The sequence below is a fragment of the Saccostrea cucullata genome, unplaced genomic scaffold, assembly GCF_032062105.1.
Source record: "Saccostrea cucullata isolate Sc308-1 unplaced genomic scaffold, CSIRO_AGI_Scuc_v1 ctg1519, whole genome shotgun sequence".
In the NCBI taxonomy this organism is placed as follows: Eukaryota; Metazoa; Mollusca; class Bivalvia; order Ostreida; family Ostreidae; genus Saccostrea; species Saccostrea cuccullata.
In genome coordinates, this window is record NW_026921153.1 from 147,817 (window position 1) to 173,443 (window position 25,627).

The 25,627-nt window shown below is 34.5% G+C and overlaps 1 protein-coding gene and 1 pseudogene across 1 annotated transcript; both read right to left on the reverse strand.

The window, feature by feature from the left end:
- Positions 1 to 5,767: 5,767 nt before the first annotated feature.
- LOC134259296 (uncharacterized) lies at positions 5,768 to 22,354 on the reverse strand. The gene is made up of 8 exons (XM_062741896.1): positions 22,024 to 22,354; positions 21,707 to 21,920; positions 21,145 to 21,268; positions 16,631 to 16,899; positions 9,678 to 9,824; positions 9,049 to 9,385; positions 7,843 to 7,853; positions 5,768 to 6,957 (listed from the first exon to the last, which is right to left on the reverse strand). Exons 1-8 carry the CDS (start codon positions 22,329 to 22,331, stop codon positions 6,598 to 6,600), a joined length of 1,770 nt encoding a protein of 589 aa, XP_062597880.1. The 5' UTR covers positions 22,332 to 22,354; the 3' UTR covers positions 5,768 to 6,597.
- Positions 8,997 to 10,059, reverse strand: LOC134259301 (uncharacterized; annotated as a pseudogene).
- Positions 22,355 to 25,627: the final 3,273 nt, after the last annotated feature.

Consider the following 25,627-nt stretch of genomic DNA (forward strand, 5'->3'; position numbering starts at 1 on the left):
TAACTACAGTACTGATGTCACAAAATCAAAACCCCTGCCTTCCATATGATATCGTGGCAAAGTCCATGTTTTGCTATAAGAGACCGGAAATCAATGTCAGATCAAATAGTACAATAGGAGGTGAACAGTGGCATTATGTGAAAGTCTCATTAAATCTCATTCAGTGGTATAAGAGGAGTTGTGGATAAGAGTTCCACTCAATTTTTTTTTTGTTTTTTGTTTTTTGTTTTTTTTTTGTTTTGTTTTTTTTTTTTTTTTTTTTTTTTTGTTTTTTTTGGTTTTTTTTTTTTGTTTGGGAAACCCAAAATACATATATTTAATCTTCTATCAAAAAGTGAAGTGGGAAAACGTGTGCATAATGTCATTATGCAAAAATATTCAATGAATGTCTCTTTAAGGTAGATCCTTGTATAATTAATGGGTTAACAGTAGGAATGTCAAAATTGTTAATAATTGATATTCGAATATTCGATAGGAGTATTCGAATATTCGATAAAATAAATAAATCGTGCATTATATAATATATATCTTGACTCCCCTGTCATGCAGTATAGGTTTAATGCCATTATTTTGGAACAAAACTTATACAGAGTTTGGTAAATGTGCAATTATATGGTTTTTTTTAAATTATCGAATACACGAAGAGTGTGTACATTCAAAATGTAATGATTTTTTTTTTGGTTGAAAGTTTAAAAGTTTCTTTAACATGTTCTTAATTTATTTATCGTCTTACTAAAGTCTAAACTGATAACTCCAACAAATCCAAACCAAGCAGACCAACTATCTAACGGAGGAAAATTAAAAGCAATCACTTTTTGCTAATTAATTTCCTGATAATGATTTTTTTTTATTTTTTAATGATATGTACATGTAACCGTAAACCGTGTCCTTATCCTTACAACAATACAAGCTGACTGTAAGTATACTATTATACCACTAATAATTGATCAGATGAATAAATAACTTTAATAGATACACTCTTCACATGCACCTTTATGATAATCCAAAAGGACTGTCTTTTAATTTTGTACAAACTTGATTCAATTTCTAATAAAACTTGCCAGGTTTTCCTCTCTTTTAATTAAATGCTTGTACACATGAATTCATATTCGAATATCAACTCATCGAATGAATATTCGAATATTCGTTTACATCCCTTGTTACCAGTGAAATGTTGTCCTGATTTACATTAAGATCATCTATATTTTTACTGAGAAAGGGTGTGAAACACATATTTACAAATAAAGTAACAATGATAAGAATTCAAATATATTTAAATTAAGCTCCCTATTAGAATAAATAATATGTTTCCCCTGATATTTTAATTGGTCTTTATTCAAAGCAACCGATGCTTGACGTATCTGTTAGACATGCATGGTTACTGCATCGGACATCTACTATTTCACGGAGATATGGGGTAAAACATACAAGTACCCCCATCACAATTCAATAGCTCAAGCCTTCATAATAAGTATTTATAAATAAGCAAAAAAGAAGAATTTTATCAACAATTATTGGCACTCTCTCCTGAACACAAACATAAAATTTATTCATAATTTAATTCTTGATAAATATTATACAAACTAATATTCCGACTTTCCTTGATATATCACTCCATACAGAAAACAATTGAATATAAGAATGATAAGAAGGCAAAACATAACTAGAGTACAAACAATTGGTGTAGCAAATAATGTTGTTTCACTAAAATAATTCATAACAATAATTACACATTCATAGCTAAGGCATCAGATATTTAAAATATCTTTAACTATAAGTTTACAAGTTAACGATGAGAAGCAAGAGAAATTATGGCTTTCACGCAAAAATATGTCTTAAAATTTCAATTACCTCATTGGTAGCCGGTGTGGATTTTGTTTTGTTTAGTGCGTTTCTATGTAGAAAATAATGGCAAAAACGAAAGTAGGAAAATCCTGCCTTCACAGCTAGCACAAATAAAAAAAATTAAAGGAGTTCAAGTTCATTTATTCACTCAAAACTATTTAAAATACACGGTACATGAGGACAATGAAAAATATTTACAGCATACATATATTCAGGTCAGAGGTATATTTATATGATATACATAATCAGAAAAAAATGAATGTTTCCCGAAGTTTGACAGTGCAGTGAGGCGCGAAGCGCCGGGTGGGGGTAGGTTCGGGAGGGGTGGTCCCCTCCCTTTGGTGTGGGTACGTTAGGGGGCAATAGATAAGAAATCACGAGATTTTGTGATAAAAATATTTTTAATGAATATAAATAAAATCTTGTCGTAGTACAACAAGAAAAAAAATTAATAAGTTCCATACGAAAATTTGTTTTAAAAAAATTAATTTTGCAAAGAATACAATCATTAATTTTTTGTCTATCAGTGATTATGATAAATTTAATCTAAACATACTTTAAGTAATGAGAATAGTCGCAACAATTGGCAAAATTGAGCGTACAGTTGAACCTTGATTAGTACCCAGCAAGTACGGAACGAAGTTACACAAAAGATAATACTTTTCGATACATTTGGCCTTTGCAAAACTTTTTATAATATTGCCTGAAATAATTACTTTTGCTTGCATTCTGTTGTTTGTTATCCTGTTCATAATTAACTGATCTTTAAAAATTATTCTGTTAAGACTTCATTCATACGCAAGGCCAACGAATAGTTTTAACTTCATTGGGCTCTTCCCTGGGCTCTAAATGAAGGACTTGTGTGCAATACTTTAAAGTCTATATATAAATTTGTACACCTCTTCTAAAACAAATTTTGCTGAAAAAAACTGGAATTTATGTTTCATCATTTTTAATAATGCAAAAATTTATATAATTTGATATCGTCCTTAAACCCCTGGTAATACATGCGGATTTTTTTTCTTTGAACATCTGATGGCACTATAATCTTAGATAAATTAATAATGTCTTGAAAATTATCAGTCAGTAAAGTACCTATCGTATGTCCTTAAAAGGTCAGATTAAATAAAATGCAGTTTGCTGAGAATACTTTTAAGGCATTATTTTGACGTCCATCTAAATGAAATTATAAAGGCAAGTTAATTAAGACCTTTTTTCATTTAACTTTGCATATAAATAAGTAAATAACTCTTGTCATTTTATTCAACTTTCAGATTTTCTATATTTTGTACTCTGTGAGATTATGATGCGTGGACTGCAGGCTTTTTCATGTCTATTTAAATTCTATTATTCATATTTGTTTATTTTATTTGACGAAAACCACATTTTTCATTTCCTGCAATTTTTCATCCCCTGAATATGCATTTTTTAAAAGCAAGCTGGTTTGAGTTATCTTGAATTGAAATAATTCTCTGTAATCTGTAATACTATCGATATGAATAATAATACCTTTATATCTTCAATGGGAAATACATCAAACTATACTCTTAACTGCTAAATTAGAAGCTTTATTATGGGCCCCTAAAACGATTTTTAAGATGAAATTTTGAATTTTTTCGAATGGAGTTTTTGCAATAAAAGTCTTTTGTCATTTCTTTTTTAATCGCCTATCCGATTTATACACGATTTCCGAAGCATGAGTCAAAAATTGGCATATTGAAGGATTCATATATATTTCTAAAATTAGACATTTTCTTAGAGACTAAGATTGTTTGGTAATTTTGATTTGAATGAAAAATATACGCTATGATTGCTCTATCTGCTAAATTCTCGCATGCATATTACCATTTACCATTATTTTAGAGCAACACCAAAAAATATAACCAAAACAGATTGAAATTACTGCTACATATTGTATGAATTTCAATTCTTGCACAAAAATATCCTCATTGAAGAACCTGTGAAAATGTCAAAATTTTACAAAGGGTGTCTGACGGAAGAAAATGGACAAACCCCAACTAGCAATAGATCACCTAGGACCTAGGTGGATAACGTGAACTCAAAATAAAATGATTGGTCTTAATGAAAATTATCATTTAGGTATCAGCCTAAACCCCCAGAGTGGTTTATAACATGTTTAATGTCAATCTCATTTATCAATTCATCAAACAAGATGACATACAGTGAAACAATTATTGATATAACAAACAGTATTCAAGATCAATACAAAATACAAAAGAGCAGAGCAAACAAGGACCTCCACAACAGAGTTGGGATCAGGTGCAATTGAGAAGAGAGCATCCACTGCTGACAAGTCCCACCCGCCATATGCTTCTTAATTTTCATGATCGGGAAATCACGGAAAAATCCGTCGTCAATTCAGTGTATAAATAATGGACTAACAATTTGTATGAAATACGTCAGTCATGTGAAAATTTGATCCAATGATAAATTGCATTTGCTGAGAAGGTCATTGTATTGACTTACGAAATGATGACATTAAACGAGACAACTGAAACTCGTTTTATCGACTTGCTTGTCAATAATTTACATTGTTTTAGAAATCGTTCATACTTAGAGCATGCTCTTGCATATCTAATCAAATGAGATATATAAACTCCGTATGCAGGTGATGATGGTATATTGCTGCGTAATTATAAGGGAAGTTGACCATTATCACAGAGCTTGTGTAATATTACTGTGAATTGATAATTCGGTTTTAAAGTTCAGAATTTGTTGCAAGTCCAAAAAAAATAAATTTCACAAATATAATTTAGAACGAATTTTGTACATGGAAGAAACTGAATTTTACAAATAATTTTCTTAGATTGGAACAAACTGTATTTAACATAGGATTTTCCTAGATTGACTCAATTACAAACTCAATCACATCTAATCTTTGACAACTACGCCCACTTTAGTACTGACCAGCCAAATAAATTAAGGATAGAAAGTTGCATGAACAGGGGAATCCGTATTACATTAATTTACAGCACTGAAATTCAGTAGAGCTAACAATAAAAAATTCAAAGAACACAATCCTAAGATCTAACCATAAAGTTGATAACAAGAATGAGTAATTGACATTGATATAGTGAGACAGGAAAGAGATTCAAGAATTAGATAATGCTACCATGTGCAAAAATGCCCTTTCAAAACATCAAATGAAAACAATTAATCTTCAACTACAGATGTCAAACAAGACCGAAAATTAATAGAACAATTCTATAAGAATAGATTGTTGATTAATAATATGTCATTTAGAAACCCTCATAACACATAATCATAATACTTGGTTTACATGTATATATTAATGTCCTTTTCAACTAAAATATCCAAATATGAAACAAATGTGTCAGACTCTGTGGTAACTCTTATCTCAAGCTCACCAGGATATATCCTATCGACGTAAGAACTGATGACAATGGAAAAAAACAAATAGCAATTGGTAACCTTAGTGACTCAGGTGACCTAAAAATAAATCTGATTTGGTCTTGATGAAAAGTATCACTTGGGTATCAGCCCTTAGACTACATAAACCCCTAGAGTGGTTTTTATCAAGTTTAATGTCAATCTCATTTATCTATTCGCTAAACAAGATTACATACAACCTTTTTGCATCAAATTTATAATATATATGTTAGTAGATGATTACTTGAGTAGTAAAAATACATATAAAAGTATACATATTAGTCATTTTAAAGATTTACAATCATTGTTGTTTCTACAAACAACAAATTAAACTTTAAATAATGCATGTGTTATTTTATAAAATTTAACTTCTTTAAAATCCAATTGAAAACTTTACAACAAACATTATTTGATGCAGGAAACTGTCAAAACCTCATGAAGGATTACTTAGTTACAAGTATTTGATGTTAATTAACATTCAATTAAAACTTTTTTTCTCTCTCAAAAAAAATATTTTTTTTCCAGTAAAGAATGAAAATCTCGCATGAATGGATAATTAAGGCACATTGGATACACTATGTAAAAATATCAAGATAATATTAATTTTGTTTTTGGAAATTTTTATAGTACATGTTACATGTAATGAGAAAGACTCTCTAGTATTATCCTTCTGTCAAACACATTTATAATTTAATCCATGTTTACCCCTTTATCTTTTGGATTTGCCTCATTTGATATTTTTTTATATCCCTCAAACATCACAATGGTTATGCGTTAGCATAATAAAGTAAAATAAAATGGAGTCCTATGGAAAAACTGTGTAAAACATCAGTTGTGAAGTATTGAACATGAGATAATGAGAACTTCACATGACTTGAAGTTGGATATTATTTTTATCCAATTTGTTGTGGCTCTGGGATGAAGAAAACCCACATAACTCGTTGGATAAATGGTTTTGCATGAGCTTAATGAAGTAAAATAAAGTCCTACATAAAAACAGTGTAAAACATTGGTTGTGAAGTATTAAAAACAACTTGTGTGTTTTTTATCTCCTTGCCAAGGCTCAGGGATAAAGAAAACACAAACAACACATTGGATAAAAAACATATCCAACTACAAATAATGGGAGATCCTATATAATTATCTCAAATAGGTTTCCAAATATTAGAAAAAAATATAAATATATATTATTAACAGAAATAACATATTACATGTAATCTACAGCAATAGATCTCTGCAAATAAGTCTTAAATTTGTTCATTATGCCTCAAATGCATACTTCTTGGTCAGCTGATCTATATACACAGGCACCTCTGGTGGTTTGATATTCATGGTTCTATTTTATTGTGTCTTTAGCACCAGTTTCTTGGTCAGCTGATCTATACACACCGGGACCTCGGGAGGTTCGATATTCCAGGGTTTGTTTCTCTCCTCAGATTTGAAATGCCCCTCCCTAATGAAGTCCTCCAGTGACTTATTGACATTGAGGATAAGATCGGTCAGTTCAAACTCTTCCCTGTGGTCAGTGAGAGCTGTGACCTCCTTATAGAGGGCGTACACAAACTGACAGGCCGACTTACCGTCAGTACTTCCTATATTGTCTATGTTCTCTCCTAGTTCTGACTTCGTATTTGGTTTGATTCTATCAATATAACCAACTGTAACAAAACGGACGGGGAAAAGAAAGCATGCATTTCCACACTACAAAAGTTGAACGCCATGGAAGTGCAATTTCATTAACAAAAATTAAAATGAAATCCAGTCAAACCGTTCCCCATGAAAACCGCCCCGGTCAAAGCGTTTCCAGATTTTGATCAAAGCGAACCATGATTTTGGTCCAAATGTCCCCCGATTTTGGTCAAAGCGCCCCCTGACATATTTTATAGAAATATGATACTACAAAATCGCCCCCTGATTTTGGTCAAAGCGTCCCCTGATTTTGGTCAATGCGCCCCCTGATTTTGGTCAAAGCGCCCCTGACATATTTTTATAGGAAAGCGTAGTTTATAAAGCGCCCCCTGATTTTGGTCAAAGCGTCCCCTGATTTTGGTTAAGGCGCCCCCTGATATATTTTGATAGGAAAACGTAGTTTATAAAGCGCCTCCTGATATTGGTCAAAGCGTCCCCTGATTTTGGTCAAAGCGCCCCCTGACATATTTTGATAGGAAAACGTAGTTTCTAAAGCGCCTCCTGATTTTGGTCAAAGCGCCCCATGATTTTGGTCAAAGCGTCCCCTGATTTTGGTCAAAGCGCCCCCTGACATATTTTGATAGGAAAACGTAGTTTCTAAACCGCCTCCTAATTTTGGTCAATGCGCCCTCTGATTTCGGTCAAAGCGCCCCCTGACATATTTTTTTTTAGAAAAACAAAGTTTCCAAATTGTCCCAAAATTTTGGTCAAAGCACCCCCCAAATTTTGGTCAAAGCGCCCCCTATTTTTGAGCAAAACGTTCCCTAATATACCATTAATTTATAGTTTTAAAAATTATGGAATGATTTTATGGGAAACATTGAGAATGTTCGCCAGTATCATTTAATATATCCCCTCCCCAAAAAAATGATACAGATACCGTTTCCCAGCTCTTGCCACGTGAAGGCCTTCTCAAAAAGAGCCATAATTTTGAAGAAAAAATTTAAACTCAAATAAATATAACTTTTGAACTCCAAAATCCATGTACAAAAACGGTTCTTACTAAAAGTTTTTTGTTTAAATTCTTATATTTTGTTTGATTCTTATATTTTGTTTGATTCTTATTTTAATACGGATAAATATATTTATTATATTTTTTTAAAACTGAGAATGATTGCCGGTATCATAAAATAAATTGATAATAATAATAATAATTTTAAAAAAAAAGATATCGTTGCCCATCTCTTGCCACGTGGAGGCCTTCTCAATAAGAGCTATAATTTTGAGGGGAAAAAATGAAATAATTTAAACCCAAAGATGAATCTCTGACAAGCACAAACTTCACAATGCAAATAATTTTATTCGAACAAAAATGAAATAATGAAACATAAGAAAAATAATGATTAAAAAGAGTGTATAATGAAACAAATAAACTGAAAAAAGATAAATAGTATCTATTGTTTTTATACGGACTATTCCAAATGAAAATGATAATAAATTTCCAAAACAGTTGTTAATCATAATATTACAGAGGTAAGATAATTTTTTTCCAAATATGACAAATTGAAAAAAAAAGAGAGAGAAAATGAAAAATCCTGAAAGAAAAACATGGTTTATAAAACAACTAACAATAAATGTCATCGGCAAAGAAATGCATTAAACTAAAATTTAACCAAAACATTACGAATTAAATATTTTTCAAAGCACTGGAAAAAGCAATTCAAATACTAATTAAAGACATGTTGGATAAATGCTTTATGCGGGTATTTTCCAAATAAGACAGATTTAAAGAAACATTAAAATAATTCCTGAAAGAAAAAGCATGGTTAATTCAATGAACAATGAATGCCATCTGCGAAAAAAAAATGCATGAATTTCTTTTGTTACTAAAACATTACGAATTAAAAATCTTTCAGAGCATTGTGACACAAATGAAAAAATAAATCATTTACTAATTTCAGACATAAAAGGTATGTTGGATAAATATATTAAGTTACTACTAGTATTTACAAGTATTTACAACATCTGTCAGCTAGTCAGAAAAGTTTCAGATCCCCATGCATCACGCAATGTCGCATCAGTACGTAGAGATCTGATACTCAATGTCCAGGGCTCTTTAAAAGGTCAGTCATGTCTGTTTGTCAATGGGGTCTATAATCTTACCACACTTGGTTAGGAACCGCAGGGAGCGAATTTCCCTGGCCTCGTACAGGTCCCAGAGGTGGAAGATTCGCTGCTGTTGCCCTGTCTTCCTCTGCCTACGGCACAGCTTTCCTTCGGACACCAATTTCCTCTGGAGGGGTAGCAGGTTAGCCTCTTGGTGAAGAAGTGGCACCAGAACATAGAACGGCAGCTGTCCATTTGGAGATTGGTCGTTGAGGCGCCGATGCCAACCCTCAACGTCATTGTTGGTGCGTATGGACTGCCTGAAGACTGACCATGAGTGGGTGGGCCACAGGGGATTGTTGATCCAGGTCTCCTCCAAGTACACCATCAGCTCCTAATGTTTTTAAAGGAAATACTTATTAATATGCAATTTAATTAAATCATTTATTACTTTTTACTATTATTACTATTTTAAGTATTTATTACTATTTTTAAATGAAAAATAAAAGTCGTAACAATACCTCAAGCAGGGGGGTTGAGGCTTGCTCCCGAAGCTTTTGGAAAGCTTGCCTGATGTGTGCCGAAGGAAGGAAGGGCAGACCAAGACACATCCTTATCAACTCGTGCGTCCCGTCGTCGTGCCTGTAAGCTGCCGAAAGCCCGATGGATGCCGCTTTCCGTCAGACAGCCTGTGTCCAGTGGAAGACACAACCATGGATGTCAAGGTCTGGCAAGGTCTCCCGAATGGCTTGCCAAAGGCCTGCCTCAAAGTCAACAACAACGCTGTTTACTTTGGGCTGCCTTGGCAGGTGTTCCAGAAGAACAGAGAGGACCTGAAATAAGTTTTAAAAAATCAGTGCAATTCATTGACATGCTAATGATGGCATTTCACACATTTTTTTTTGGTTTGCTGAAAATATATGATATTTACGATGTTTATGAACATAAACATGTGATATATACTATAATAACATGAATTAATCAAATGGAGAGAAAAATATATACCCCGCTATAATCCCTTTTCCGCTTCCCAGGCATAAGAATAAAGGCAAGCGGGAGCTGCTTCATGACGGCGCCCGATTTGATGAAGGCGTGGACAGTCAGAAGTTGGTAGAACTTTGTTTTTCAATAAAATATGTCAGGGGGCGCTTTGACCAAAATCAGGGGACATTTTGACCAAAATATGTCAGGGGGCGCTTTGACCAAAATATGTCAGGGGGCGCTTTGACCAAAATCAGGGGACATTTTGACCAAAATTTGGGGGCGGTTTGGAAACTTCGTTTTTCTATAAAATATGTCAAAGCGCCCCCTGACATATTTTATAGAAATATGATACTACAAAACCACCCCAAGATTTTGGTCAAAGCGTCCCCTGATTTTGGTCAATGCGCCCCCTGATTTTGGTTAAAGTGTCCCCTGACATATTTTTATAGGAAAACGTAGTTTATAAAGCGCCCCCTGATTTTGGTCAAAGCGCCCCCTGACATATTTTGATAGGAAAACGTAGTTTATAAAATATGTCAGGGGGCGCTTTGACCAAAATCTGGGGACATTTTGACCAAAATCATGGTACGCATTGACCAAAATCTGGGAACGCTTTGACCGGGACGGTTTTCGTGGGGAACAGTTTGACCCCGGAGTTTGTTCTACCTTTAAAAATGTTAACCGTGGTCATGACCTTTAAACACGTGGCGCTAGTGTTTTGTATTTCACATTTGCATTTCCTGTGGAAAAGCCTTACTTTAAGTACCAACATGTTTGATCTGCATTTAAAATAAAGCTTAACCTTCTCTATATTGACATACGGGGCAATAGTGTTTCACAGACATATCTTGTTTAAGTTATGAATCTGGCCCTGCCAATTTTCCTTCACATCATTGTTATAAAGAATGTCAATTTCAAGAAAGAACCTATGGTAATTTCATTTCCAATTTTATTTTTAGTAATATAAACTTATTTTGACTGAGAGATATAAACTTCGAAAAATATTAGGAGTGTTTCTTGTTACTGGCTAAATTTAAATCTTTCTTCTGCACGACAGAATATCATATGAAGAAAAGGAACAGTGTTCAAGCTTATAACAGGTCGGAGAGAATACTCGAAATCGGGTATTATTCGTGAAATCGCGTCTAATACTCGATATTAGGGTATCGTTGAATCTGCAAAATCGGGTATAGGAGGTGTAATCACCTAATATAACTTAAACAATGAGATGGTGCATGTTGCCGAGTTAACTTTCATCTAGATACACATGTTTTTTAAAGGTATCACTAGCCAAGTAAGAATTTGGGCGTCAAGATTAATTATCTTCAACTTGTGCATAAAATCAAATTTATTTATGAATGTATAAATAATATAATGATAAAAAAAGTCTAAAATTTCGGCTAACAGAACCCTCTTTCGCTTTTTTTGAAAATCCTTTCTTTTTTATTTATCATTCAAACATATTTGCAGAATATGTCTTCATTTTAGCAGAGACAGTGATAGTTTCAGGAATACAGCTTATGAGAGAACATAACTGTTGATCGTTTAATTTCGCTAAGTCATTAATATTTTACCATTTCTTGGCGACTTCAAAAAGGGGGGGGGGGCTAAAGTCTTCTTGACCACCTCTGACAAAACAATCTCGACTGTGTTCTACATGTGTCCAAGAGACCTCTCTTTGAATGTCACGGTCGGTAAACTCAGTCATATATTTTTAATCGTAGGGAAGATTTATTCATCAAATAAAAATTGTATACATTGTAGGTAAACAAAAAGCAACCTGTTATTTTCTAACACAATATAAGACTACAAATAACTAGAATTCATGTTTATTTTTTAAACACATTTTTGCATTATAAATGAGTATAAGGAAAAGTTATTGCCATGAGTAATACGTATCATAGATAAAATAACTAAAAGAAAACTGTGACATATTGTCTAGAGCCAATTAAATGGTGCGTTGTATTAGCATATTATAATGAGGTATAAGATAGCGTTTTTAAAACAAGAGGCCCATGGGCCACATCGCTCACCTGAGAAGCTTTGACCATTCTGTTCTTTACCAGATTTCCCCCTTGTTATACATAATGCATCCCCACCCTACCCCACTGATCATAATTTAGACATTTTGAAATCTACACTAACCCATGATCCTTCCATGGGCACATATGTTTCAGCTTTTTTGGCCCAGTGGTTCCTGAGAAGAAGATTTTCAAAGATTTTGCCTATATATTTCTATGTAAAACTTTGATTCCCTATAATGGCACCGCCCTTCCCCCGGGGGTCACGATTCCTATAATTTAGAATTTACACTACCCTAGAATGCTTCTATATATATAAGCTTCACTTTTTCTGGCCCAGTGGTTCTTGAGAAGAAGATTTTCAAAGATTTTTCCTATATATTTCTATATAAAACTTTGATTCCAAATTGTGGCCCCGCCCTTCACCCGGGGGTCATTATTTGAACAATTTAGAATCTACATTATACCAGGATGCTTCCACATAAGTTTCAGCTTTTCTGGCCCAGTGGTTCTTAAGAAGAAGATTTTTCCTATATATTTATATGTAAAACTTTGATACCCCATTGTGGCCCCGCCCTTCCCCGGGGGTCATGATTTGAACAATTTAGAATCTACACTACCCCAGGGTGCTTCCACATAAGTTTTAGCTTTACTGGCCCAGTGGTTCTTGAGAAGAAGATTTTCAAAGATTTTTCCTATATATTTCTATAAAAAAACTTTGATTCCCCATTGTAGCCCCACCCTTCCCCCAGGGGTCATTATTTTAACAATTTAGAATCTACATTATACCAGAATGCTTCCACATAAGTTTCAGCTTTTCTGGCCTAGTGGTTCTTGAGAAGAAGATTTTCAACGATTTTTCCAATATATATTTCTATGTAAAACTTTGATTCCCCATTGTGGCCCCGCCCTTCTCCCGGGGGTCATGATGTGAACAATTTAGAATCTACATTATACCAGGATGCTTCCACATAAGTTTCAGCTTTTCTGGCCTAGTGGTTCTTGAGAAGAAGATTTTCAAAGATTTTTCCTATATATTTCTATATAAAACTTTGATTCCAAATTGTGGCCCCGTCCTTCTCCCGGGGGTCATGATTTGAACAATTTAGAATCTACATTATACCAGGATGCTTCCACATAAGTTTCAGCTTTTCTGGCCGAGTGGTTCTTGAGAAGAAGATTTTCAAAGATTTTTCCTATATATTTCTATGTAAAATTTTGATACCCCATTGTGGCCCCGCCCTTCCCCCGGGGGTCATGATTTGTACAATTTAGAATTTACACTACCCCAGGGTGCTTCCACATAAGTTTCACCTTTTCTGGCCCAGTGGTTCTTGAGAAGAAGATTTTCAAAGATTTTTCCAATATATATTTCTATGTAAAACTTTGATACCCCATTGTGGCCCCGCCCTTCCCCCGGGGGTCATGATGTGAACAATTTAGAATCTACATTATACCAAGATGCTTCCACATAAGTTTCAGCTTTTCTGGCCCAGTGGTTCTTGAGAAGAAGATTTTCAAAGATTTTTCCTATATATTTCTATATAAAACTTTGATACCCCATTGTGGGCCCCGCCCTTCCCCCGGGGGTCATGATTTGAACAATTTAGAATCTACATTATACCAGGATGCTTCCACATAAGTTTCAGCTTTTCTGGCCAAGTGGTTCTTGAGAAGAAGATTTTCAAAGATTTTTCCTATATATTTCTATGTAAAACTTTGATACCCCATTGTGGCCCCGCCCTTCCCCCGGGGGTCATGATTTGAACAATTTAGTATCTACACTACCCCAGGGTGCTTCCACATAAGTTTCAGCTTTTATGGCCCAGTGGTTCTTGAGAAGAAGATTTTTCAAAGATTTTTCCTATATACTTCTATATAAAACTTTGATTCCCCATTGTGGCCCCGCCCTTCCTCCGGGGGTCATGATTTGAACAATTTAGAATCTACACTACCCCAGGATGCTTCCACATAAGTTTCAGCTTTACTGGCCCAGTGGTTCTTGAGAAGAAGATTTTTTAATGACCCAACCCTATTTTTGTCTTTTCTTGATTATCTCCCCTTGCGTATGTCCCTTCATTTTAACAATTTAAATTTCCCTTCACCCAAGGATGCTTTGTACCAAGTTTGGTCAAAATTGGCCCAGTGGTTCTTGAGAAGAAGTCGAAAATGTGAAAAGTTTACAGACGGACAGACAGACAGACGGACAGACGGACGGACAGACGGACGGACGACGGACAAAATGTGATCAGAAAAGCTCACTTGAGCCTTCGGCTCAGGTGAGCTAAAAATATAGAAGGTAAAGAGGTAAAATTTACCCTGTTTAGCAAATTCAAATAGTATAATAAAGAAAGGAAGTGGCTACGATTTTTATAAAATTTTAATGTCCTATGAGGAATTATATTCCCAAAAAGTGAGACAAAGATTTCAAAGGCAATTGAACACTCCATTAATTCAGTTTGTTCATTAACATGTTCATAAACGTAAAAACTATAAGAAATGTGAAAACTTGACTATATAATTCATATTTCAATATGACTGTACCTCGATCTATATTGAGAAATTCAATGTACATGTATTATAAGCTCATGAAAAGATGTACACATTGACTTTTATTTACACCCCCCCCCCAAAAAAAAAACAAGAACATCCTGTTCCTATGACTTCTCACTCTCAATTTTCACACAAAATGCATCGAATAAAGGTAAAATAGCATATCTTGTATCGATTAAAATACAACCAAAATATTTACGATGTCTTTGAATAAAAATTTCAAGCTAAATTGACATAAAAAAGGTTACTCACCTTCAATTAGCTATTTTCAAACTGTTTTCCCGTGGGTATTTATTTAATCTTATTTTATTTTCTTCTTTATAATAAAATTGGTATTCTATTATGGCAGAGATATACAATTATGACTCGCCTATATTGTACTCTCTAACTTTTAGGAATAATTTATATTTCACGAGAAAGGGACGCCATACATTTTTCAGTAAAAATATAACACGGCGTTAGTCGTTTAATTTCTTTAAAATTTCACGTTTTGTGAATAGTGCACAAATTAGAAAATTGAATATATGGAATACTTTAATGGGAAATAAAGACAAACGACGTGTAGTTATTTGTTTTAGAAATTATATTGAAAAATAACAACGCCATTGTGTCCTCTTTGTTACCCCAGCAGTGTTTGTCGTGTGATTTTAAACTTATTTGACAACCGTATGAATTAGGTTTAATAAAAATAAATCCACAAGATACTGATGTACAAGTAACAGTTACTGGCATAATGCGCCGTTGCTTAATTCTTTAGTTTTTATAGAAAGTTGCACGGAATACCCGATTTCGCGGATTCAACGATACCCTTATATCGAGTATTATACGCGATTTCACGGATAATACCCGATTTCGAGTATTCTCTCCGACCTGTATAAGTCTAAAAACAATACAAAGGAGGGGAACAAACAAGAATAAGAACCTCGAGAACATAGTAGTGGGATCAGGTGTCATGGATGAGAAAGCATCCCCTGCTGACCGGTCACACCTGCCATGTGCTCCTTGATATAATTGGAAAATAACGGAAAAATCCGTCAATTTAATGTATAAAGAATGGCCTAACAATAAGTATGAAAAACGTCAGTCAGCATTTGAATCATTGATAAATTGTATTTGCTGACAAGGTCATTGTATCGACCATATAACTTACGAAATGACTTTTAACTAGACTGATCATATTCTTGTTTGAAATTCATCAACTTTTTTGTTAATATTGATCTACCTCGTTTTAGAAATTGTTCATACGTAAAGCATGCTCTTGTGCATCGAATCAACCGAGATATATAAAGTTCATATGTAGGTGATGCAGTATAAGTAAGGGAGGTTGACGATAGAAAAGTTAAGTCATGATAAAGTTATCATAGGGCTTTTCAAGTAAAATATCCAAGTATGAAACAGATGTGTCAGACTCTCTGATATCTTCTATCTCAAGTTCACCAGGATATATCCTATAAGAAAATTACAGTTGTTAATTGACAATACGTTAAACATATTATTTTTTCTCAATAAATGATTAAATATCTCGCATGAATGGATGAAGCACATTGGATACACTTTATAACTTTATCCTTTGGATATGACTCATTGGATATGTACATGTACTGATATCCATCAGTATAAGTGCAGTTGTGTTGTCAAAATGGTTTTGCGTAAGCTTGATGAAGTAAAATAAAGTCCTACATAAAAACAGTGTAAAACATTGGTTGTGAAGTATTAAACATGGAATAAAAAGAATTTATATTAATTGAAGTTGGATATGACTTTTATTCAACTCGTGTATTTTATCTCCTCGCCAAGGCTCGGGGAAAAAGAAAACCCAAACAACACATTAGATAAAAACATCCAAATTCAAATCATGAGAGATCCTATAAAAATATCTCAAATAGCTATAGGTTTAAATACAGTATATTAATATTTAATCAAAAGATATTTTTAACAAAAATAACATATTACATGTAATCTACAGCAAAAGATCTCTTAGTATGTGTCTTTGTTCACTGTGCCATAAATGCATATTTCTTGGTCAGTTAATCTATATACAAAGGGAATTCTGGGAGTTTGTCATTCCAGGTTAAATTTTATCGTGTCTTTAGCACCAGTTTCTTGGTCAACTGATCTATACACACTGGGACCTCAGGAGGTCCGATATTCCAGGATTTGTTTCCGTCGTTAGATTTATTATACTCTTCTTCAATGAAGTCCTCTAGTGACCTATTGACATTGAGGATGAGATCGGTCAGTTCGAACTCTTCCCTGTCGTCAGTGAGAGCCTCGACCTCCTTAAAGAGGGCGTACACGAACTGACAGGCGGACTTACTATCAGTATTTCCTTTATGAGCAGAATATTCTCCTGTAAAAAATTACAATTATATTTTATTTGTTTAATTATTTTCTGCAGTAGCTGCGACCGTTAATTCCTGTAATAACAAACAAAGAAAGACATTTGATTGTTTATATTTGTATCTGTTTAAGGGAACGAAGGATGTATGGTCACATGACTCAGTTTAATAACGTCATAATCTCTGATAAAATACGTACAAAACAAGATTGAAACCACAGTACTTGTATATAAATGGTGCCTGTTTTGGAGGGTAATAGTTGAAATTGGCACCCGAAGGAAAACCATTGTCAACCGACGCGTCAGCGGAGGTTGACAATGATTTCCGAGGGCTGTCAATTTCAACTGTTACCCTCCAAAACAGGCACCATTTATTTTATTATACTGAATGTCTTCTTGATTTAGGATGTCAGCAAAAAAAAATCGTCGATCGTCTTTACGCTCACGTTTCAAAAGCTTTCAAACTCCCCGCTACTTCGAAAAAGTTTTACTGACCTCTTTATTGTTAATCTGATAATGTAAGAGTCCTTTTTCATTTAAATGTTCGTTATTTCTTGCACTCGCAACTAGTCGCAAGCATGTTTCGTCTGTCGTTCGTTGTTTTCAAGTAAGCTACATCGGAGACAAGCTTTTATTGAGGTCAAGTTTATCCGGTTCTTTCAAACGCGCAACTGACGTTTAGAGAATTCTACGGTGAACCGTACGCGCATTATTTCCACACATGTGACATCACCGTTGTGTTACCCGTTGCCACGTGTGTTGCTACAGCTGAGGGTAATAGAACGGATTGTCAACTGGGTCTAAACCAATCAGATTGTAGTATTTAACATGAAAGTATAATAAAATAATTTTTTAACTGTTTAATTTCATCATCTTGTATAAGAATATCTAGAAAGATTTAAACTTTCTTGCAAATATTATCAAATTACGGAATAGATTGATCCACTCTTCTCTTTCCCTACACTGAGCGTCCAACGAGTCATTCACGTCATTGTGGATCTCTTAGTACAGTAAGATTATACACGGTAGACACGGGTAGTAGAATATCTTAACAAGAGGCCCATGGGTACAACGCTCACCTGAGAAGCTTTGAACATTCTGTTCATTACTAGATTTCCCCCTTGTACTGTAGATCACTAAATTTTCGCGAAACCTAATTTTCGCGAGATAGTCATTCACTCTTAATTAGGGAGACAAAATTTTCGCGAATATTGGTTATTGCTCTATATAATCTTACGGAATACTATTATACGCGAGAATTACAATTTCGCGAGCACACTGTCTCGCGTAATAACGCGAAAATAAAGTTCTCGCGAATAAAAAGTGATTTACAGTATTACATATTGTGACCCCCCTACCCCGCTGCTCATCATTTAGACAATTTGAAACTACACTACCCCAGGATACTTCCGCATAAGTTTCAGCTCATGTGGCCCTGTGGTTCTTGAGGAGAAGATTTTCAAAGACTTTTTTCTATATCTTTCTATGTTAAACTTTGATTCCCCAATGTGGCCCCGCCCAACCCCGGGGGTCATGATTTGAACAATTTAAAATCTACACCACCCCAGAATGCTTCCACATACTGTAAACCACTTATTATTCCCGAGAACTTTATTTTCGCGTAATTACGCGAGACAGTGTGCTCGCAAAATTAAATTCTCGCGTATAAAAGTATTCCTTAAGATTATATAGAACAATAACCACAATTCGTGAAAATTTTGTCTCGCTAATCAAGAGTCAATGACTATCTCGCGAAAATAAGGTGTCGTGAAAATTTATTGATTTACAGTAAGTTTCAGCTTTTCTGGACCAGTAGTTCTTGAAAAGAAGATTTTCAAAGATTTTTCCTATATATTTCTATTTAAAACTTTGATTCCCCATTGTGGCCCCGCCCTACCCCGGGGATCATGATTTGAACAATTTAAAATCTAGACTACCCCAGGATGCTTCCACATAAGTCTCAGCTTTTCTGGGCCCATGGCTCTTGAGAAGATTTTCAAAGATTGTTCCTATATATTTCTATGTAAAACTTTGATTCCCCATTGTGGCCCCGCCCATTCCCATGGGGGTCATGATTTAAACTGTTTAAAATCTACGTATACACTACCCCAGTATGCTTCCACGTAAGTTTTAGCTTTTGTGACCAGTGGTTGTTGTCTTTTCTTGTTTATCTCCCCTTGTGAAGGGACTTGGCCCTTCATTTAGAAATTGAAATTTCCCTTTACCCAAGGATGCTTTGTACCAAGTTTAGTCAAAATTAGCCCAGTGGTTCTTGATAAGAAGTCAAAAAAGTGAAAAGTTTACGGACGGACAGACGGACGGACGACGGACAAAATGTGATCAGAAAAGCTCACTTGAGCCTTCGGCTCAGGTGAGCTAATAACGGCTCATGATCAGTACAGTGTACATGATGTTGTATTTTATGAATAAGGGAACACAAAAAAAAATTTACATGGTTGTTGACGGTAATATTTTGTAGACATGTCTCATTTCGCTTATTTCGCCAATGTGTGACGTCATAGTTAGGTTTTTCCCGTACTCAAGAAATGTATACATGACACGTTTTTCTCAAGCTCATGTCTTGTTTAACTATGCCCTGTGCAATATTGAGCTCAGCTTCACAAATCGATATTTTACAGCTAATCAATAACATGGCGATCTTTTATTTAAACGCAAATATTGAATGATAGGGCTTTTTGCAAATTATTTTTTTTGTTTAAGTTTTCTTTAAAAAGTACGTAATTTTCCGTATCCGGATGCGATGTAACAAAAGAAAATTGCTTTTTCGAATTTTTAAACCTATTAATACACTGAAATATTTTAAAAGACACATGTTCGCTGAGATATTTTTTATCTATGCTGAAAAAAAATCTATTTAGGATCGATTAATGGGCCCAGAAACATTGAGAATCAAAACTCCGCTTGGACACTGTGGGGTATAGTATTTGTCACTCAATATCTCAGAAATAAATCTAAAAACCTATTGATTTATTTGCTTTTAAGGTATGTGGGACATACTATATTAGAGATATACAAAATATGAAAAAAAAATTGAACGACAGGTATTTTGTCAGCTAAAGGGCCTTCTTCCCCATAATATAATCATTTAAAGTAGGTTTAAAACGATTCAGTATTGTATTAATGATGTGAACGTCTTTATATGTTTCATTGATGGAACAGCCACTGATCAAGAAATCTGTACAGGCGAAATGCCTTATGTAGATCATGCAGTGATTAACGCAATGGATTTTCTTAAGAAATAAATGAGAAAATATTCAGTGGATGTAAATATATAAGGATGTTTACATAACATGTGTATTTTGCATGTATTTTTTTTAATTGTGTGGTAATCTACGGCATTAAAACACTAAAACATGGACAAACATTTTATGTTGACGTCACAAAAGTAAAACATGGAAGTGTATAATATACATCATTAGCCAAAATAAAAAAAACACAACTGACGTTGTAACGTTGCATTCGCTCTTCCATCAACTTTAAACTTACTGGAAGGATAAACAGGGATTTTGAAAATTTGCTGTCAAGTAAAGGAGTTAAAGGAGTTATAGAATTTATGTAATTATACCCGTAAACATTGAATCTTTAATTCTTAAAAGATATAGTCAAGTCACATATTCAGACAAATATTCATAATGTTCTAAAACTAGCTACGACAATGGAGTGATAGATACGAATCGAGTCTCCGCTTCTAAGGCGTTCATCAGGAGGGGGGGGGGGGGCAGTAATCCCCCGCCTCCTACATAAATCTTACCTGAGAAAATTAATTGATGGATAAGAATGTCTTACCTGAGAAAATTGATTGATAGATAAGAATGTCTTACCTGAGAAAATTGATAGATAAGAATGTCTTACCTGAGATAATTGATTGATAAATAAGAATGTCTTACCTGAGATAATTGATTGATAGATAAGAATGTCTTACCTGAGATAATTGATTTATAGATAAGAATGTCTTACCTGAGATAATTGATTGATAGATAAGAATGCCTTACCTGAGATAATTGATTGATAGATAAGAATGTCTTACCTGAGATAATCGATTGATAGATAAGAATGTCTTACCTGAGATAATTGATTGATAGATAAGAATGTCTTACCTGAGATAATTGATTGATAGATAAGAATGTCTTACCTGAGATAATTGATTGATAGATAAGAATGTCTTACCTGAGATAATTGATTGATAGATAAGAATGTCTTACCTGAGATAATTGATTGATAGATAAGAAGTCTTACCTGAGATAATTGATTGATAGATAAGAATGTCCGCTTCTATCGGGGTTCTCTGTATTTGGGGCAATGGTCCACTGCCCATAGATAACTGTGCTTTATTTATTTGGACAAGGTTAGGGTTACATGTCTGCAGATTTAAAACAAAAAAATCAAAGATTTTGGAAATTTTATTTATCAAACTTAGTGTTTGCTTGGTAAATATAAACTAAGCAAGTGATCTTTTTGAGTGCTTCCGTATACAGTATAGGTGAAAAATTCAAAAACTTTTGCCCTTCAGTTGCCTTCAAAATGATGACTTAGCTGCCGGGACCATAAAACTTAGATGAACTCACTTTTGGTCTCAGTCTCACCTTTCAACTACATTGTATATACTTTTTATGTAAAAGTGAGATTGAGATCAAATGTGAGCTTAATTTAGTTTTATGGCCTCGAAGCAAGATTTGGCATACAAAGCATTTCTGACAGCTGGTTTATATCACTTTATGCATCATCAATTGCCAAGTTAGGCACCACAAATTTATAATTATTTGAAGTGAGCTTAAAAATTGGTGAGCATTATAATTACCTGTATCAAAAACACTTTTGGTTTGAGGATCAGATGTGGACATTGGTTTCCTTTAAAGCTCAGCAGCAGATCATTAACGGAGAATTTTGGAGGTTCTTGACTTCGTGGATTAAAGCAATCTATTGGATCATTGGGTAAATAGAAATACCCCGACTCCCCAAACGCCAGCACAACACACACAAACATCTCCGAATCCTTAGTTATCTCTTCATTACTGGCTAAAACAAGATAAAATCAGAATTTTTTTTAAAAATCATAAAACTCTGCCGTTTCGCATAATCCACAGATATTTGACACATAAGCCTCCAAACTCTTACTAAATGTTTTTCAGTTCTTTTTTCAGATTTTCTACCGAGTATAAAGGATCAGTTTCCTTTTTGGAATACTCATCATTAATGACGTAGGGGTCTGGGTGAAACCCCAGTAAGTTTTGGAACGTCTGCTTAAGAAGATCAACGTCCTTGGAGGCTGATGGTCGCTTGTGACTGAAGACACCAAAGTGGGTCTTTCTGATGTCCACAATAACAGGTTTACATAGGTGACCTTTCCCACCAGGGGTTGTCTTATAGGTACTGGACTCATATCTTTCTTTAGAAATTTTTACTGTGACCGACGAGCCCGACATGTTATTAAAATCTGTATCTGTTTGAAACATAGGTAATCAAAGATTACGAAGCTCACCTCGACGAATGTCATCAGTTTAAGTAATGCAAATCTCACATCATATTTTCTTAATATTTAGTATTCATCCCAACAACAATATTCTTGCAAGTTGTGTTTAACCCCTTACATGGCATATACACATTTCTAAGCCTGTAGCGTGAAAAATATGTATATGTATAGTGTAAACAAATATTCATAACTGTTAATACTGCATATATCAAGGTCTTCAAGTTCATTCGGATTGATCTGTTCCCAAAACTTTAACCAAGTCTCTTGTATGGAAAATATAGGTCAGATCCAGCATCCGAAGCAAGTCTGATAGTGTCCATCCTTAGATGCATCATCCATTCAAGTTTGGTTAAGCTAGGGCTTATAGTTACTTGGGAATGAAAATGTAGGTCAGATCCAGCATCCGAAGCAAGTCTGGTAGTGTCCATCCCTAGATACATCACCCATGCAAGTTTAGTTTAGCTAGGGCTTATAGATACTTGGGAATGTAAATATAGGTCAGATCCAGCATCCGAAGCTAGTCTGGTAATGTCCATCCCTAGATGCATCATCCATGCAAGTTTGGTCCAAATAGGGCTTATAGTTACTTGGGAATGAAAATGTAGGTCAGATCCAGCATCCGAAGCAAGTCTGGTAGTGTACATCCCTAGAGGCATCATCCATGCAAGTTTGGTCCAAATAGGGCTTATAGTTCCTGTGGAATGGACCTGCTCCAAAAACTTTAACCTGGTCACTCATCTGGAAAATGTAGGTCAGATCCAGCATCCGAAGCAAGTTTGGTAGTGTACATCCCTAGATGCATCATCCATGCAAGTTTGGTTCGAGTAGGGCTTATAGTTCCTTGGGAATGGACCTGCTCCAAAAACTTTAACCTGGTCACTCATCTGGAAAATGTAGGTCAGATCCAGCATCCGAAGCAAGTCTGGTAGTGTACATCCTTAGATGCATCATCCATGCAAGTTTGGTCTGGGTAGGGCTTATAATTCCTTGAGAATGGACCTGCTCCTAAAACTTTAACCTGCCCAAAAAACTTTAACCTGGTCACTCATCTGGAAAATGTAGGTCAGATCCAGCATCCGAAGCAAGTCTTGTAGTGTACATCCCTAGATGCATCATCCATGCAAGTTTGGTCTGGGTAGGGCTTATAATTCCTTGGGAATGGACCTGCTCCTAAAACTTTAACCTGCTCCAAAAACTTTAACCTGGTCACTCATCTGGAAAATGTAGGTCAGATCCAGCATCCGAAGCAAGTCTGGTAGTGTACATCCCTAGATGCATCATCCATGCAAGTTTGGTTTAGGTAGGGCTTATAGTTACTTGGGAATGGACTTGCTCCTAAAACTTTAACCTGGGACGCCGACGCCGACGCCAACGCCGGGGGTATAGCATAAGCTCATCTCGACTTCGTCGAGGTGAGCTAAAAACGAAAACATAAACATCAATATATTTCTTTTCAAAGCACTCAATACAAAAGATTGTTTTATTTCATGTCAGTACATGCATAAGGTAAGTTAAAAGATCCCAAACACGAACACTGATAAAATATGTAAAATAAATAATTCCCTTACCAAAAATATATTATTCTCCTGCAAATATTTGCTACAAACTTGCAGCAGTGTCGCTAAAGAAAATCATGACAGTCTATACAAAGCCTTGGTGTTTGCAGCAAGTTTGCGACAAGTGTGAAACGAACATTTTACCATGCAAATGTATATGTAGTTTACTGCATGTCCGATTTAACAAATATGGAAACCTTGATGCAAACTTGCGGCAAACATTGCAGCAAGATTGTGGCAATATTGCTGCTTACTTGCAGCAAACAATTTTCTTATGATTTTGGCACATTCCTGTATACAAGCAGCAGGTTCAAAGAAAGCCTTTGTCTTGACCTTAATCTGTTAATTTTAGAGAAAATCCACCACATGTCTGAAATGATGCAAGTTTCTGAAGAGTTGATTGACTCTCTTAATGTTCCAAGACAATGTTTCCATACTTTTCCTTATTAAGGTGTATTATAGCTTTTAATGCATTATGCATACACTATTTATTGAAAATTAAGAACTTTAGACATAATTTAAAAATTGAATAAAACATATAACAGATACTAATTTATTTGAAAACATATCGAGTATACAAATAATTATAATGATTGATTTGGGACGTTTTATACATTTAAGAAGCATACAAATGTGATATTAAAGTGAGGACTGATATCCATAATAATTAGATTTAGATTTGACCTAGATGATACACCTTGCAGTTACTCTTAAGATGATGTTAAGATATTTTTTTCGCATTAAAATAAAAGAAAAGTAGATTTTGCAAATTAGATATTCCAGATGCCAGTGTACATCTACATCCATAGTTCTGTATTAATTTTGTAGTAAACATTCAAAACAGTATATAAACTTCTAATAAAATACAGACTGTACTGAAACATGTACAACTCTTATTCAAACATTTCAAAATAACAAATTCTGTGTTGACCCAAGTACAATTTGCATTTCATTGCAATTGGCTGATTTGACTTATTTGCTGCCTCAGCTATGTTAAGGACCGATATGGAAAATGTGACCTCTGCATCGTTTTAGTACGTATTACTTCTTTTAAAAAATTGTAACAAAGCAACTGAATATACTTGTAGAAAATGTAATATAGCTATCAATAATGGATAGGACTGGGTCGTAGTTATTACCAGTTATATCGCACGTATCAGCTGTTTGTCACGTGACTTCATGTATAAAAAAAGAATTGTTAAGCTGAATGTAGGTAATGAGGATAGTGCAAGGGCATACACAGCTAAAAATTTCCACTTCGCTTAAATTCTGTTATAAATAAAAATAATGTTATGCAGACCAGGATCAGCTCCCAGGACTTTTCAAAATATACACTATATAAGCAATAAATATTCCAAATTTCAGCTTAAACAAAGTAGTCTATGCCCTTGCACTTTTGATGTTAATCACGAATTTGCTTATCGCTTTAGCGATATTCTCTACATTCCTTGTCCCTGTGCAGATCCAATGCCACTAGATAAATTCATATTCTTTACAAATTGTATTTAATAAATTATTTTCTTTTAAATTTAATGATTATGTTTAAAAATTAGCGATGATATCATATTTATTTAAGCATCCTTGTAATTATTAAACCAGTGAATCTAGTCCTCTAGGTTACCTGTGCTGCATCGTGCTAAGGCTGATGGCTTCATATTTGACGATAGCTGCAGAACTGTAGCTCTCCGAAAAA

Bases quoted from the DNA above. Each gene is read 5' to 3' on its own strand.
- LOC134259296 (XM_062741896.1), bottom strand. From the start codon at position 22,331: ATGTCGGGCTCGTCGGTCACAGTAAAAATTTCTAAAGAAAGATATGAG. The intron at 21,921-22,023 runs GTAAGAGTTTGG...TGTTTTAGCCAG, and splicing joins AAAGAACTGAAAAACATTTA to TAATGAAGAGATAACTAAGG. The intron at 16,900-21,144 runs GTAAGACTTCTT...AATTTTTTACAG, and splicing joins CTATCAATCAATTATCTCAG to GAGAATATTCTGCTCATAAA.